The 13715-nt window shown below is 40.4% G+C and overlaps 1 protein-coding gene across 4 annotated transcripts in view; it reads right to left on the bottom strand.

The window, feature by feature from the left end:
* LRP12 (LDL receptor related protein 12) overlaps positions 1-13427 on the bottom strand; it is an 82021-nt gene extending 68594 nt beyond the window's left edge. For 3 of the 4 annotated variants that reach the window (XM_059901989.1, XM_059901990.1, XM_059901992.1), the window contains exon 1: positions 12955-13427. In XM_059901989.1, coding sequence (XP_059757972.1) covers positions 12955-13033 — 79 coding nt within the window. In that variant the 5' untranslated portion in view covers positions 13034-13427. The remainder of the gene's footprint in view (positions 1-12954) is intronic. The other variant, XM_059901991.1, reaches the window with a different exon arrangement.
* Between the last annotated feature and the right edge of the window lie 288 nt (positions 13428-13715).

The following is a 13715-nucleotide window of genomic DNA, read 5'->3' as shown; positions in this document are numbered from 1 at the left end:
AAGTATATGAAAAGATGTTAAACATCATTAGTCATTTTAAAAAATGCAAATTCACATCAGATGAGATACTGCTATTTACCTAACAGAATGACAAAACCAGAAAATATTGACAACAGTAAGTGCTAGCAAGGATGCAGAGCCACTGGAACTTGCACACGTTGCCGGTGAGAATGCAAACTGGTACAGCCACTGTGGAAAATGGTTTGGCAGTTTCTTATAAAGTTAAGCATATATGTATAACTTATGACCCAGCAACCCTACTCCTAATTATTTATCCTAGACAAATAAAGCATATCTACACAAAAACCTGTATAGGAACGTTCACAGATAATAAATAAAATAGCCAAAAGGTGGAAACAACTCAAATGTCCTTCACCAGGTGAAGTGACCGACTGTGGTGCCTCCATACAAAATGGCATATTGATCAGCAATAATAAACTGTTGTCCTGTGCAACAGTGTGGATGATCGCAAAGACTATGCTGAGTAAGGGAAGCCAGTCTCAAAAGGTTACACACTGTACACTTCTATTTATCTGAAAAAGACAAAACTATAGTAATGAAAAATAGATGGGTGGTTATCAGATTATGGGTGGGGAGAGGATGTGACTATAAAAGATAGCAGGAGGGAGTTTTTTCGGGTGATGTATCCTTATTTGCATGGTAGCTACACAAATCTGTAATGTGTTAACATGCATAGACCTGTACACCAGAAGGAAAAAGAATTAAATCTACTGTATATTTTTAAAAATAAAAATTAAATTAACAAACTAAACAATCATCTTAAAAGCTAGAAAAACAACAAAATAAACCAAAAAAAAAAAGAAGTGCAAAGAAGAAATTAATAAAATAGAAAACAAGAAAATCAGTAGACCATAAAACCAAGAGCTGATTCTTTAAGAAAACCTAAAATAGAGAAAACTGTGGTAAGTGTGTTCAAGAAAAGAATGACAGACAGGTATTAGGAATGACAAACGTGATATAATCACACGTAGAAAATATTTTTGAGAGCACATTACGTACAACTTTAAAGCAAATGTGGAAATGGAAATGAAATTACAATATTCTAGGAAAATATGACTTAGTATTTTTAACAAAATTGGCTCAAAGAGGTAGAAATTGAAAACATAAAGTTATTCCCCAAAAGTACCACACCCTTATAGTTGCAGGGTAGACTTCTAAAAAACCTATAAAAAACCGTAACTTCTATTATTTTAAATTTTGTTGTAGCGAGCCCCCTACTTAGGTCAGGGAACAAAAGAATAAATTTTTTAAAAATACACAAAATATATAAAAAGCGGGGATAAATCACGTATCCTAATTCGAATCCTCTGTAACACCCACATACTTCAATCACATCAAGCATCAGTTCCTTATTGTAATGCAGTGGAAAAAGTAATGCGGAGCTGAATCCTATTCAGACTGAATTTATGCAATTTTATCTGTGCTCACTCATATTTTTCATATGGCCCCTAAATACAACCATTTTATCTGGTGCTCAAAAAAACTTCTGTACCAACGCTAGAGAGAAAACTGGATGTTTTGTACTTAATGAAAGTATGCTGTTCAGCTCTGAATATTGTAAAACATGTATACTGTACTTGAAGATGATTTCAGAGAGTTTTAAAAGAACTATACTTTAGCCTTACTCACTGACATCAGAACCTAAACTGTGTGTAGTGATTCCGCTCCAGCTGCACAAATAGTAGGTTCCCCCTCCATCTCCTACCCTCTTACCAGCGTGAATAGTCTTACGTACAAGTAATCATGTCAGTGAAAACACAAGGTCATACCTTACACAGTACTGGGGCCATATTTTGGTTAACGCTGTGGCTGCTACCTTTTGAGCAAATAAGTGTGGTCTTAAAGTATAATCATCCCCAACAGACTAGAAGTGCCCATCTGGCAGAACACAGTGGTCCTTCCCCTGGACCTGAGCTCAGTCTTCATTTAGCATCTCCGTTTTACTCCACAGATGCCTCTTTCAGACATGAATTCTACTTCTCATACAACCAGTCCATTTCCACTAAGGTTATCTTATTTGCTTCTTTGGTCATAAGGCCCATTCATAAGAAGGGATTTACTTCTGACAGGCTCATCTGTATTACCTTGCTTAATGAAACAAAGTTCATCCTCACTAGGAATGAAAACATTTCTCCTGTCAGCAGGACAAGGCTGTTCATTTTTGCTTTCTTATTGTAACCGTAGCTATACAGGTCTCCTTCCCTAATCTGAAAAGGCAAAATAATCGCAACTGGAACAATAAATTTGTTTACATTGTTCTTGACCACTGAAATCAATTTTAAAAGGTGTATGTATTATAAGTGTATCTAAAAGAACAGATCAACAGATATGAAAATTGGGAAGAGGAGAGAGGAAGTCAGGTCACAGGAGAGAGAAAGAAAAGGGGTGGAGGGAGTTAGAAAGTAACTACAGACTGATTTCATAGATACAAACACTGGCAGTAACTACAGACTGATTTCATAGATACAAACACAAAGCCTTAAGAAAATTAGTCAGTGTATTCCAGCAGATTAAAAGACAATATATTATTACCAACTTGTTGTGGTCTATCCCATAAATGCAAAAGTAGTTCAACATAAGGAATCACATGAATGTAATTCACTCCATTCGTGGATAAATGAATTCATTTATTCAACAAATACTGTCTGGCATGATGCTAGGTATGATTCACTCACATAATTCTGGCCCTCATAAATAACTTATGATCATCTTGGAAATGAAAACACTTATGTGTCAAAATTAAATATCTATTCTCAAAACCTTATTTTATATAGGAACTCATGTAATAGCTCCAATTTGATTAAGAATATCAGAAACCTACAGCAAGCATCACACTTAAAATTTTGAAAAAAAGGGGATGGGAACCATTAAAACTAAAGACTTAACAGATATCGACTGCAGAGTATGGACCTTATCTGGATCCTGATCCAAAAAGTTTCTAAAACTTCATGTTTATATAACAACCAGGGCAATGTGTATATGGCTAGATATGTAATGATAATTAGGAACTGTTAACTTTTTAAGTGTGATAGTGGTATTGGACTTAAGGTTTGTTTTTTGTTTTTGTTTTTTGAAGCCTTCACATCTTAGAGATACATACTGAAATAGTATTAGATTAGGTACTTGGGATTTGTTTCAAAATCATTTGGGTTTAGGGAGTGCGTGGAGGAGTGGGTAAGACAAGGCTGGCCATATAATGATCACTTGTTGAAGCTGGATGTTGGGTATATCAGGTTAATTATACTAGTGTCTCTACTTTTGAATATGCTTGAAATTTCCAAAGTACAAAGTTTTAAAATTGTTTTTAATTATCAAACGCAATGGCAAAAAATCAAGCAAAAAAGAACAAAAACTAAATGCAAACACTAGAGAGAATCTACATTATCAGAAAATCTTCTATGGATACTATTATTCAACATTATTCTATTCTTTTTTTTCAAAAGTTATTACTTAATAACTTTTATTTGAAATATACATACAAAAATGCACTAATTGCAAGTTTATAGTTCCATGAGTTATCACCTCCAAAACCCGTATCTGTGTAAACCACCGCTTAGGTCAAGATATAGATTCGACCAGCAGCCCAGAAGCTTCCATGGTACCCATCTCAATCACTACCCACCCCCGCCCAACCCCAAGAGGCAACTGCTCTCCTACATTAGTCTAACTTCTAACACTGTACTCATACGGTAGCTATAATTGTGTGCCTAACATTTTTTGATCAACATGTGACATTTACCCACCCTACCTGCAGCGGTACTTTGGGGTTTTTTCCTTATTTTTTAAAAATTTGTTCTTTTCCATTACCCTGTAATGAGAGCATCTTGTTCTCAAAACGTGGTCAGTGGACTCTTGGGAACTCCCAACACCCTTTCAGAGTTTAATAGAATACAGAAAGCTCACTGATTTGATTTCAGATTCCACACTGCAACTAAACTTTAAAAAACTACTTGTCAAGTTCTGGTGTAGCGTCAAAGAATATTCACATTTATCTGAAAAGGCTACTAAAATTCTTCTCCCTTTACAATTATCTATGTGAAGCCAGATTTCCTTCCTATACTTCAAGCAAAACATGTCACAACAGACTGACTGCAGAAGCAGACGTGAGAAATCAGCTGTCTTCTATTAAGCCAGACATTACAGTGATTTGCAAAAATGTATAGCAACGCCATCCTTCTTACTAAACTTTTTTTTTTTGGAAATTTTAGTGGTCATTTTACATATTTTTAAAACGTATGCTACTTAAGGTCACACGTAATGGGGTTGGTTTCTTGTCATTTTAAATGGGTTAATAAATATTTTAACAATCTCTCAACTTTAATTTACCATATTTAAAAACATATATATCTGCCATACAAAAAACATTCTTTGGATCCCTCAATAACTGTGGAGCCCTGCGTCCCAAAAGTTTGAGAACTGCTGCTGTACAGTCTTCCCTTATATGAATATACGATATACCATAATTTATTCATCTGTTCTATTGCTGATGGACATATGGGTTCTGTCTAATCTGGAATTAAAACAAGCAAGGATGCTATGAATATCCTTGTACGTGTCTTCTGACGCACGTGACGTCCCCACTTCTGTTGAGTTTATACCAGGAGCAGAACTGCTGGATCACAGGGCATGTTTACACTCAGCCTTAATAGATACTGACTGTTTTCAAAGTGGCTGTTAAGCATTTGAAATGTGGTTAGTCCAATTGAGATGAGCTGTAAGAATAAAATTTACACTGGAGGGCTTCCCTCGTGGCGCAGTGGTTAGGAATCCACCTGCCAATGCAGGGGACACGGGTTCGAGCCCTGGTCCGGGAAGATCCCACATGCCGCAGAGCAACTAAGCCCGTGCGCCACAACTACTGAGCCTGCGCTCCAGAGCCCGCGAGCCACAACTCCTGAAGCCCGGGCGCCTAGAGCCCGTGCTCTGCAACAAGAGAAGCCACCGCAATGAGAAGCCTGCGCACCGCAACGAAGAGTAGCCCCGCTCACCGCAACTAGAGAAAGCCCGTGCACAGCAACAAAGACCCAACGCAGCCAAAAAAAAAAAAAAAATTTACACTGGATTTTGAAGACTTAGTATGAAAAACATAATGCAGAATATTTCATTAATAATTTTGTATTGATTACATGTCAAAATGATAATATTTTAGATATATCAGGTTAAATACATTACTAACATTAATCTCACCTGCTTTTTTTAAATTTTTAATGCGGCTACTACAAAATTGAAAACTATGTATATGACTTACATTTGAGCCTCACAATATGTATCTGTTAGGCAGCGATGTACGCTCCAGGGGGAAATATGGAGAGGTAAAACAGGAAAATACCAAATGTGCATACTAAGAACAGTCTGAGGTGCTTAGGAGACAGGCACCTAGTTTTGAGGAACCAGAAGAGACTTCCCAAAGGAGGTAATATGTAAAGGAAAGCTGAAGGCTGACAGGAGTTAGCCTAGTGAAGAAAGTGGTGGAGGAAGAGAAAACCAGGCAGGGAGAACAGTGTGTGCAAAGGCCAGGAGACAAGAGAACCGTGTTCAGTATGGCACAAACACGGTGGAGGGGAAGGGCATGGTGGAGGGAGTGACAAGAGACAAGAAAGGGAAAAACTAGCTACATCGTGAAGGGCCTAGTGACGCTTCTATTTTAAGAATAGGGAACTATTGGTTTTAAGCAAGAAAGTTACATAATCATATCCTCACTGTAGAAGAGTCACTCTGCTGCTCCTCTGTGTGATGTGAGTGAATCAGGACAAGACCAGAGTCAAGACTAGTTGGGGCTGTTACAATAACATAGATTAAAAACTAACGAGCCCTCTTGCATCTCCCTCCCTCCCACCCTCCCCATCCCACCCCTCTAGGTGGTCACAAAGCACCGAGATGCAAGAGGGAAGAGAAATGGGAACATATTGTATATGTATAACTGATTCACTTTGTTATAAAGCAGAAGCTAACACACTATTGTAAGGCAATTATACTTCAATAAAGATGTTTAAAAAAAAAAAAAAAAAAAAAAACTAACGAGCCTTTACATGAAGAGAACAGCAGCAGAGAGATGCAAACCTTAGGCAAAATCACTACTCTCAAAGCTTCAGTTTCTTCTAATAATACCTACCTCAGAGTTATTTTGAGGATTTAAGAAAAGCATCTTTTTGTAAAGGAGTTCTGTATTCTAACTCTTGGTAAAAGGTTTTAGTATCACTAGAACAGGCAATAATAATTCCAAGAAACTGAATTCTATTTCAGAATATGCCAGATAAAAGATTCATGTCTTCTCCAACTTATTAAAACCTATAAGATACTTTAACAATCAATGAAATTAAGTCAGATAATTACATTTGAACGGTAAATTCCAACTATGACACATCCCACTGTGCTCCATTTAACCTCGATATGAAAAGATTAACACCATAACCCATCTCTAAAAACTGAAATTCAAGTGAATTAAAGGTAAGTATGAAGTTACTCTCATTCAATGGTAAAAACATGAATGTAAAACGATTTCACTTCTTCACCAAACTGATACTAGCAGGGCAGGGCAGTGAGTTATAAAGTATTCGAGAGAACTAGAAAACTGTTCAGTTGGCGTCATTTATTTTGAAGTTTTGGGACCTTCTAAAGTAATATATTCTGTAAATAAACTATTCAATCCAGGGAAGAAAGGTAAAAGGTCACTTTATTTTTCCAAAAATGTTTGAAGTTCTCTAATCCACCAATGCATTCTTGACTCTTCTAAGATATAGAGCAATCTTTAATTGATTACTTAGTAGAAAGCGTTTAACTTGGGCAAAAAGTCCTTGAAATCTAACTTTTATTCCACCCTTTCCTTTTTGCCTTAAGTACTTTTAAAACACTGTAGAAAGTTTTGTTCTGTACTTATTTCATAGACAAAAATGAATAGTCCTTAGAACTGAGTTCTCCACAGAACCCTTCTTAAGCCTCCCCCCTTGTAACTTAAATCCCCACTCCTTAGTGTCATATGCTATACAACTATTCACACACAATATCCCTTCTTGAACTGAGTGTTCTTAGCCTTCTCTTCTCTAGATGAAAATAAACAGAAACTTAACTTCCTAAGGGTCTAAACTGATTTACTGAATTATGAAAACAGAAATCACCCGCAACCTCTTGGCCCTTTTCTTCACTCTCACCTGATGATCTCATGTCCTAACACTTTGAGAATTCTCCGTCATCCTACTACAAAACCTACAGACCTAAGTACACTTGAACTAATATTTTCCTCCTTAACCTCTTGTGAGGAGAGAGGAAGCACCCTTTTCTTCCCTATCAAAGAAAGGGGCAATCCATACTCTTCTTTCCACCTCCACTGCTACCACCTCAGTGTCTCTCACCTGCATTACAGCCAAAACCTATCATCCCACCTCTGCTCTTGCCTACTTCTCAACAATCCACACAGTGGCAAAAGCGACTGTTTCAAAACAAAGATCACATTACGTCATTTAAACTGTGTCAACAGTTACACTTAAACCCAAACTCTTTACCATAGTTTCCAAAGCCCTGAGTTCCTGCCTAAGATTCTAGCCTCACCTTGTCACGCTTAGGACCACTGTGCTCCGGCTACGGATTTTATTTGTTTACCTGCAACACACCAGCTCTTCCACATCAGCTTTTTCCTAATTCTGGGTCCTTCACATGTTGCTCCCATGTGCAAGGCTCTCTTATCCCACTCATAACATGGTTAGCTATCCTTCAGGTCTTTCATTCTCCTCTACAAGGAAGGCTTCCTCTAACTACTCTGTGCCTGGTATTCACTATCGCTGTCTCTTGTTTGTTTTTTGTTAAAGCACTTACTACAAGTTATTCACTAGGCTGGAAGCTCCATGGGGGCAGAAACCACATCCACCAGGCTGTCGTGCCTTACATAGTGCCAGACGTAAGCAAGTGCTCGCCAAGTATTTGCTAAATGAATGAAAGAGTGAAGAGACAGACAGGATTAGGTTTCGGTCCTGGCTCTACTACTTCCTAGTGGTTTGATCTTAGATAAGTGACAACTTCTCTGAGCTTCAAGTTTTCTCTTCCATAAAAAGAGGAATAAATACCTTGTAGGATTTCTAAATAAGACCTAATGAATATTAACAGGCAATGAATGAAGACCAACCACAGTATCTGAACTTAATTTAGTAAATGTTAGTTTCCTTCCCTTCCTTCTATAGTTTAGAGGGTGAGAATTCCCTAAGCTAATTTCATATTGAAACTAGAGATAGATAGATAGACAGACAGATAGACAGACCTATCTATCTATATACACATCTACTGTTGCATCTACTTAAAAGGACTAATGACATGCATCTGAACAGACAAATTGGTAACTTGTATTTGTAGGATCTAATCCAATCCTACACCTTAGAAAATGGGGAATAAGTAGTATACATCTTACTCACCCCTCCCTCAAAGGACGGGGTGGAGTGAGCAGAAAATGAAGAGAAACCAAGAAACGGGAGGGAAAGATAACCTGAGAAATTAGAAATCATTTATTCGACCTCAATTCCTAAGTTTAGAGCAACCTTCATTTACCTATAAAGACTTGTAGCAGGAACAGGGTTAGTACTCATTCTGAAATTCTGAAATAAAACATTTTCTATTTGCTTAAATCTACATACATCTCACCTATATTAAAGGTATTTACCCCCTTTTTACCCTTCATTCTTTAAACTGTAATTTCATTGATAAGATGTTAAGAAAAAAACAAAAAACCCCCAAATACAAAAATGCCTCACATCAGAAAAACAAAAAGTTCTCATTGTTGCCTTAATTTCTTGATAAGCTTTAAATTTTCTAACCATAAAAATTAAGTCCTTTTTTCCCCAAACATTTTTTTAAACTGCTACTCACTTTTCAGCCTGACATTTTTATGTTTTCTTCAGAGATTTTACTTTCTAGCAACCTTCTAAATCATTTACCATGCATCATTCAGATCTCCTCCATACTCTCCCTGGAACACAGGTACCCCTCTGAAAGTGGTCATTCAATAGTTTCTGCCTGGTAACCACCTAGAATTTTGAGGAATGTGCTGCATACCTTTATATTCTCCCTAGGATATGGACATAATTTAGATTCTAAACCCAAGGAAGGGTTTATATTAAGCAATTAATTCAGTTTTATTCAACATATTTTATGTAATCAAGGTTGACTTTTTTAGAAGTAATTGGAATCTGGTTTAGATTATTTTTCTCATGTTCTAGTTATTTCTACAACCTTTCTAAAATTGGAACTTCTAGCCTATCCTTAAACTGGAAATTTATAAAATCCTGCTGAAAGTTCCATAAAATTCACAGAGAAAGACTCACTCATTAGACATAAGATGCAAGAGTAAAAAGAATATGCTATGCTCCCACAACATCTAGAACAGCAGTGTGTACAGAAAGAACTTTTGACTATAATCAGCTGAAAACCAGTTTAAAGATATTTTGTCATAAGTCAGTCAGTACATGTCAGGGAGAGTTCTTACTGCTCCCAAAAGCTCTAGCAGCAAGTAACCGAAGACTTTACCACCTACAACTCTTCAAGGCTACTGTAAAATGATATACAAATACAGCAAACATTTAAAATTACATTTTAAGGCTTCATCTAGGGCAGTGCTTTTACAAACTAATAACTGTATTCTATAATTCCAAAATTACTTTAATGAGTCCAAACCAGTAAATGAAGAAAGGAAGCAGGAGAGAAGGGAGGTGAAATAGACTAGAAAACATCAGAGTACATCACAGGTAGTACCAGCAAGTATTATTTCATGAACTTTGTTTTGTTCTGTATACTGGGAGTAATATAAAATGTATTTTAGGTATTTTAATCTTCTAAAAAGATTAGAAAACACTGATTTGGGAGACAGAGTGGAAAAGGATAAAGCAATGAAACTGCCATAATTATCAAATTATGGCTTGGGAGGTTAGCAAGACTGACAGCTTCTATTGACTAGGAGACAGTTTGGGAAACCTCCACACATTTTAACAGCCAGATATCCCCATGTGAGATATGAAGAAGCACCTTCTCCTCTTACAGCAGGCCTAACACATGCCCAGCAAGGTCACAGCTGCCCCCACTAACTGTTCTTATCCCTTCAAACTTCCAATGGCAGAGGTCAATCTTTACCTTCTCCTAACTCTCAGGAACATTCGGTGCAGTTAAGCTACAGCAGCTCCTGAAAGATAATTGTTGGTCTTTGAACAACTACTCCTAGAAAACATTAACTGTATTCCATATCATAATCTAGAGTTTCAAATAAGGCTTTGGCATTCAGAAAAGTAACTTGGAAGTAAAACAGTCATACTATTCCACTAAAACAGTCACATATATTAGTCATATAGTCCACTAAAATGGTCATGTGAAGAAACTAAGCACCAAAATAGAAAGATTACTTTTAAGGTATTTGAAATGTTTCAAAGATTCAAGGCACAACTTGGAGCCATTTAATATTACAGTTTAATAGATAAGAAAGAGTCACTCTGTGAAGAGTTAGTATTGGAACTGCCCAAATATCAGCCAATCAACCTGCATTTTTTTCACTGGGTCTAAGTTAAGGGTTACTCTGAATATTCAGTTGCATTAACAGAGGTTTCTCATTATTTCTGAAGCCACTTTGAAAAAAACACACATTTTGCTGTATAAGGGACAGTTTCATAAATTACAGTGTATATTTGTTCTAAAGGCTCAGAACAGGTGATGGGTACTTCTCAGGACGCATCCACTCCTCATCACAACTACTGCATATTCAAGTAAAACAACCCCACTATTGATATGAAAGCACACACCCCCCCCCACCCCCGCCACACACACACTATTATTATAGCTGCTTCTTCTCTAATATAAATCCACACAGGACAGAAGAAGACAAAAAGTGCAGCAATAAAGAGAATTTCCCCAAATGCAGAGTGAAGGGTTCCTTTAATCTCTGCTCACAGTTTAGTGTCCCGCCTGGCTCACTACCTCCTTTTTCTTTACACTTTGAAACTTGCTGTGTGGCTTGCGATATCAACCCTTAGCATAATCACTTGCTAGTTTTATAATCTGACCCCACACTGTTGGAAAAAGTAGCTTCAGTCTTTGCCTACTAACAATTCCTCACTAAACACAAATCCCCAAAACATAAATATCTGATAAGCACCTACCAGAAAGTCATTTTGTGTACAAGTACAAAAGGATGCACCAAGACAAATTCGGGGGTTCACAGCCTCTTATCCCTAGAGGCAAAAAGACTTCTAATTCAAACACTAATGACATAGCTGTTAATGAAAGCAGTACTAAAAGAACCTGTTTATTTATCCAATCTTATCAGACATCGCTAAGACTCAATTCTGATTATAGTAGAGGACAAAGCTGGACACTCTTAATCACCCTAGATTAAAGATGCCTCTAGCTTTCTGCTCTCTCCTGGGCCATTACACCAAACCTAGAGTAGAGCTACACCCACCTTCAGGCTAGAAGAAACACATAATAGCTTATTGATCTCTGGTGCAGACCCAAATCCACAAGTCACCAAGCAAGTAGGGATCACAGCCACTTGATGCAACTAACAATCAGAAGTCATGCACTGGGTTTTCCGTTCAAATAAGCACGCCATTGGCAATTACCACATCAAATGTGGGCCAACTCCTCCCAAACAAAAATAAAAATATATTAATCAGGTCAGAGAGCAATACATTCTGAACCACACAGAAAAACCACTATTTCTTGGTTGGCAGTAAATGTCAATTTCAGTTCATTAAATTCTTCATTTCCTGTAATTTCTCAGGTTTTAAAAGTTACCGTGACATTCAATTCCATACATAAATGCTTTCAAAAGAGGTAATACTTACTCGTAAATTACATGTTGACTGAACTCCATCCCCACCACCATTAGGGGAATTAAGTGTTTGTGGCAAATGACTTAGACTTTTCAGAAGTAAAATTTACCAAAGAATGGTAACTTCTAATTATATTCTTCTGAAGAAATCAAAGCACCACTCCCAAAAGTAAAGGTTAACTGTGTTCTCTGAAAAAACTATACAATGTTTTTAACTGATGACCAAAAACAGTCAAGTCAGAAGTGGAACTCAAGTCTCTCAAGCAATGAATGTTCTTCCCAATTAACTCCTTTTAGCTCTTGTTCTGACCCCTGTGTACTACGTAAAGCTTGGTCCTTACTCATAGCCTCAGCCGTCTCTTAACCTCAAAGGAATATATGTAATACAATCCACAGACTGGAATAAAGCAACAGTGACAACATTAGCGGACAATGATGTACGAAATGCCAAACGAACCGGGAGTCAGGGCAGACATGTACGCCCTAAGAGGGAGAGACTGAGGTGGGGCTGGAAACTATTTTCTGGCCTTCTCCCGCGTGCTGCTCCAGAGAAAGGGGCAGGATCCTGCATGCTCGCCATCAGCAGAGCCCCCGAAGTGCAGGGATGGGAAAAAAAGAGTGGGCTGCTTTGCCAGGGAGTGGGGACGGTGAGGGATCGGTGCGGTGTGAATTCCACTGGGGAGTGAACTTCCTGGCCCCGGGAGGCTCGGGGGTGGCAGGACGGTCCCGGCCAGCGGCGAGGGGCGACCTCCCTTTCTTTCTCCCACAGTCGTACATCTTTGTGTGTGTGTGTTATTCAAGGGGCTACGAGTCCTCGAGGAGCCAGCCGGCCACCGTGGCCCTCCAGCCCAGGTCGGGAAGTCCGTCCGCCACCCTCTAGCTCCCCGGGGGCTCCCCGGGTCCGGGACGCCCAAACACCCTCCAACACCCCGAGGGTCTGGAGACAGACGAATGGACCAAAGCATCTTCGTGTGTGGACACCCCCTCCGCTACATCCATCCCTCGCCGGGTCTTTGTCCCGCAGGCGGCCGGGGTCTCTGCCGGTTCCTCGGGGAGCCCCCTGTCCTGGAGGCCTCGGGGCCCGGGGTCGCCCCAGCTTTGTTCAGTGAGCGGGGCGCGGGGACGAGGACACTTACCGTACACCCCGGCGAGGAAAAGCAAGACCAGCGCAGACCTCCACCGCAGAGACTCTTTTGTGCTCCAGCGACGGGCCATATCCACGGCAGATGGAGCGAGCGAGAAGGAGATGGAGGAGGCAGAGGCGGAGGAGGAGGAGGAGCTGGAGCCAGACGCCGCCGCCACCGAGCCCCCGGCTGCTCCCTGCGCTCTCCGCGGCGGCGGGAGGGGGAGGGGCCGCCGCCGTCGCCGCCACCGCCGCCGCCCGCGCGCGCTCCCTCCCTCTTGCTGCCTCCCTCCGGCCCCCCTTCAGCAGCTCGCCGGCTCCCACCCGGGGCGGCGCGAGAGTCCTCCACGGGACGGCTCTCCCGGGAGCCGGGGTAGCCAGCGCCGGTACGAGGTGAGGGGGCGGCGGACGCGCGGCTCCAGCCACGCGCCGCATAGGCTAGTCGGCGCCGCCACCCGCCAGACAGCGCGAGCCGGCACCCGCGCCCATCCGTGCGATCGGCAATCCCCTGGCCCGCCTGCCTTGGTTCCCACCCCGTGCTCCGCTGGACTTTCTAAGTCTCAGGGCCGCTTTCCCCGTGACTGGAGCCGGAGGAGCAAGGCAGTGCCAATAGATGAGCGAGCGAGAGAACGCGGGTCGATGGGTTCCCTCGGACTGGGAAGTGGGGCTGGCTTCGGCGCTTCGCCGCAGTCCGAGGTCTCGGGGCTGCCCCTGCGGGTTGTATGAGGACGTGCTGGGTGGCGGAGAGTGGCTGCGTGAGCGAGGAGAGTGGGT

This window comes from Balaenoptera ricei, chromosome 17 (assembly GCF_028023285.1).
Source record: "Balaenoptera ricei isolate mBalRic1 chromosome 17, mBalRic1.hap2, whole genome shotgun sequence".
NCBI classification, from domain to species: Eukaryota; Metazoa; Chordata; class Mammalia; order Artiodactyla; family Balaenopteridae; genus Balaenoptera; species Balaenoptera ricei.
The sequence above is the reverse complement of the archived record's forward strand: the minus strand, read 5'-3'. Positions and strand labels throughout refer to the sequence as shown.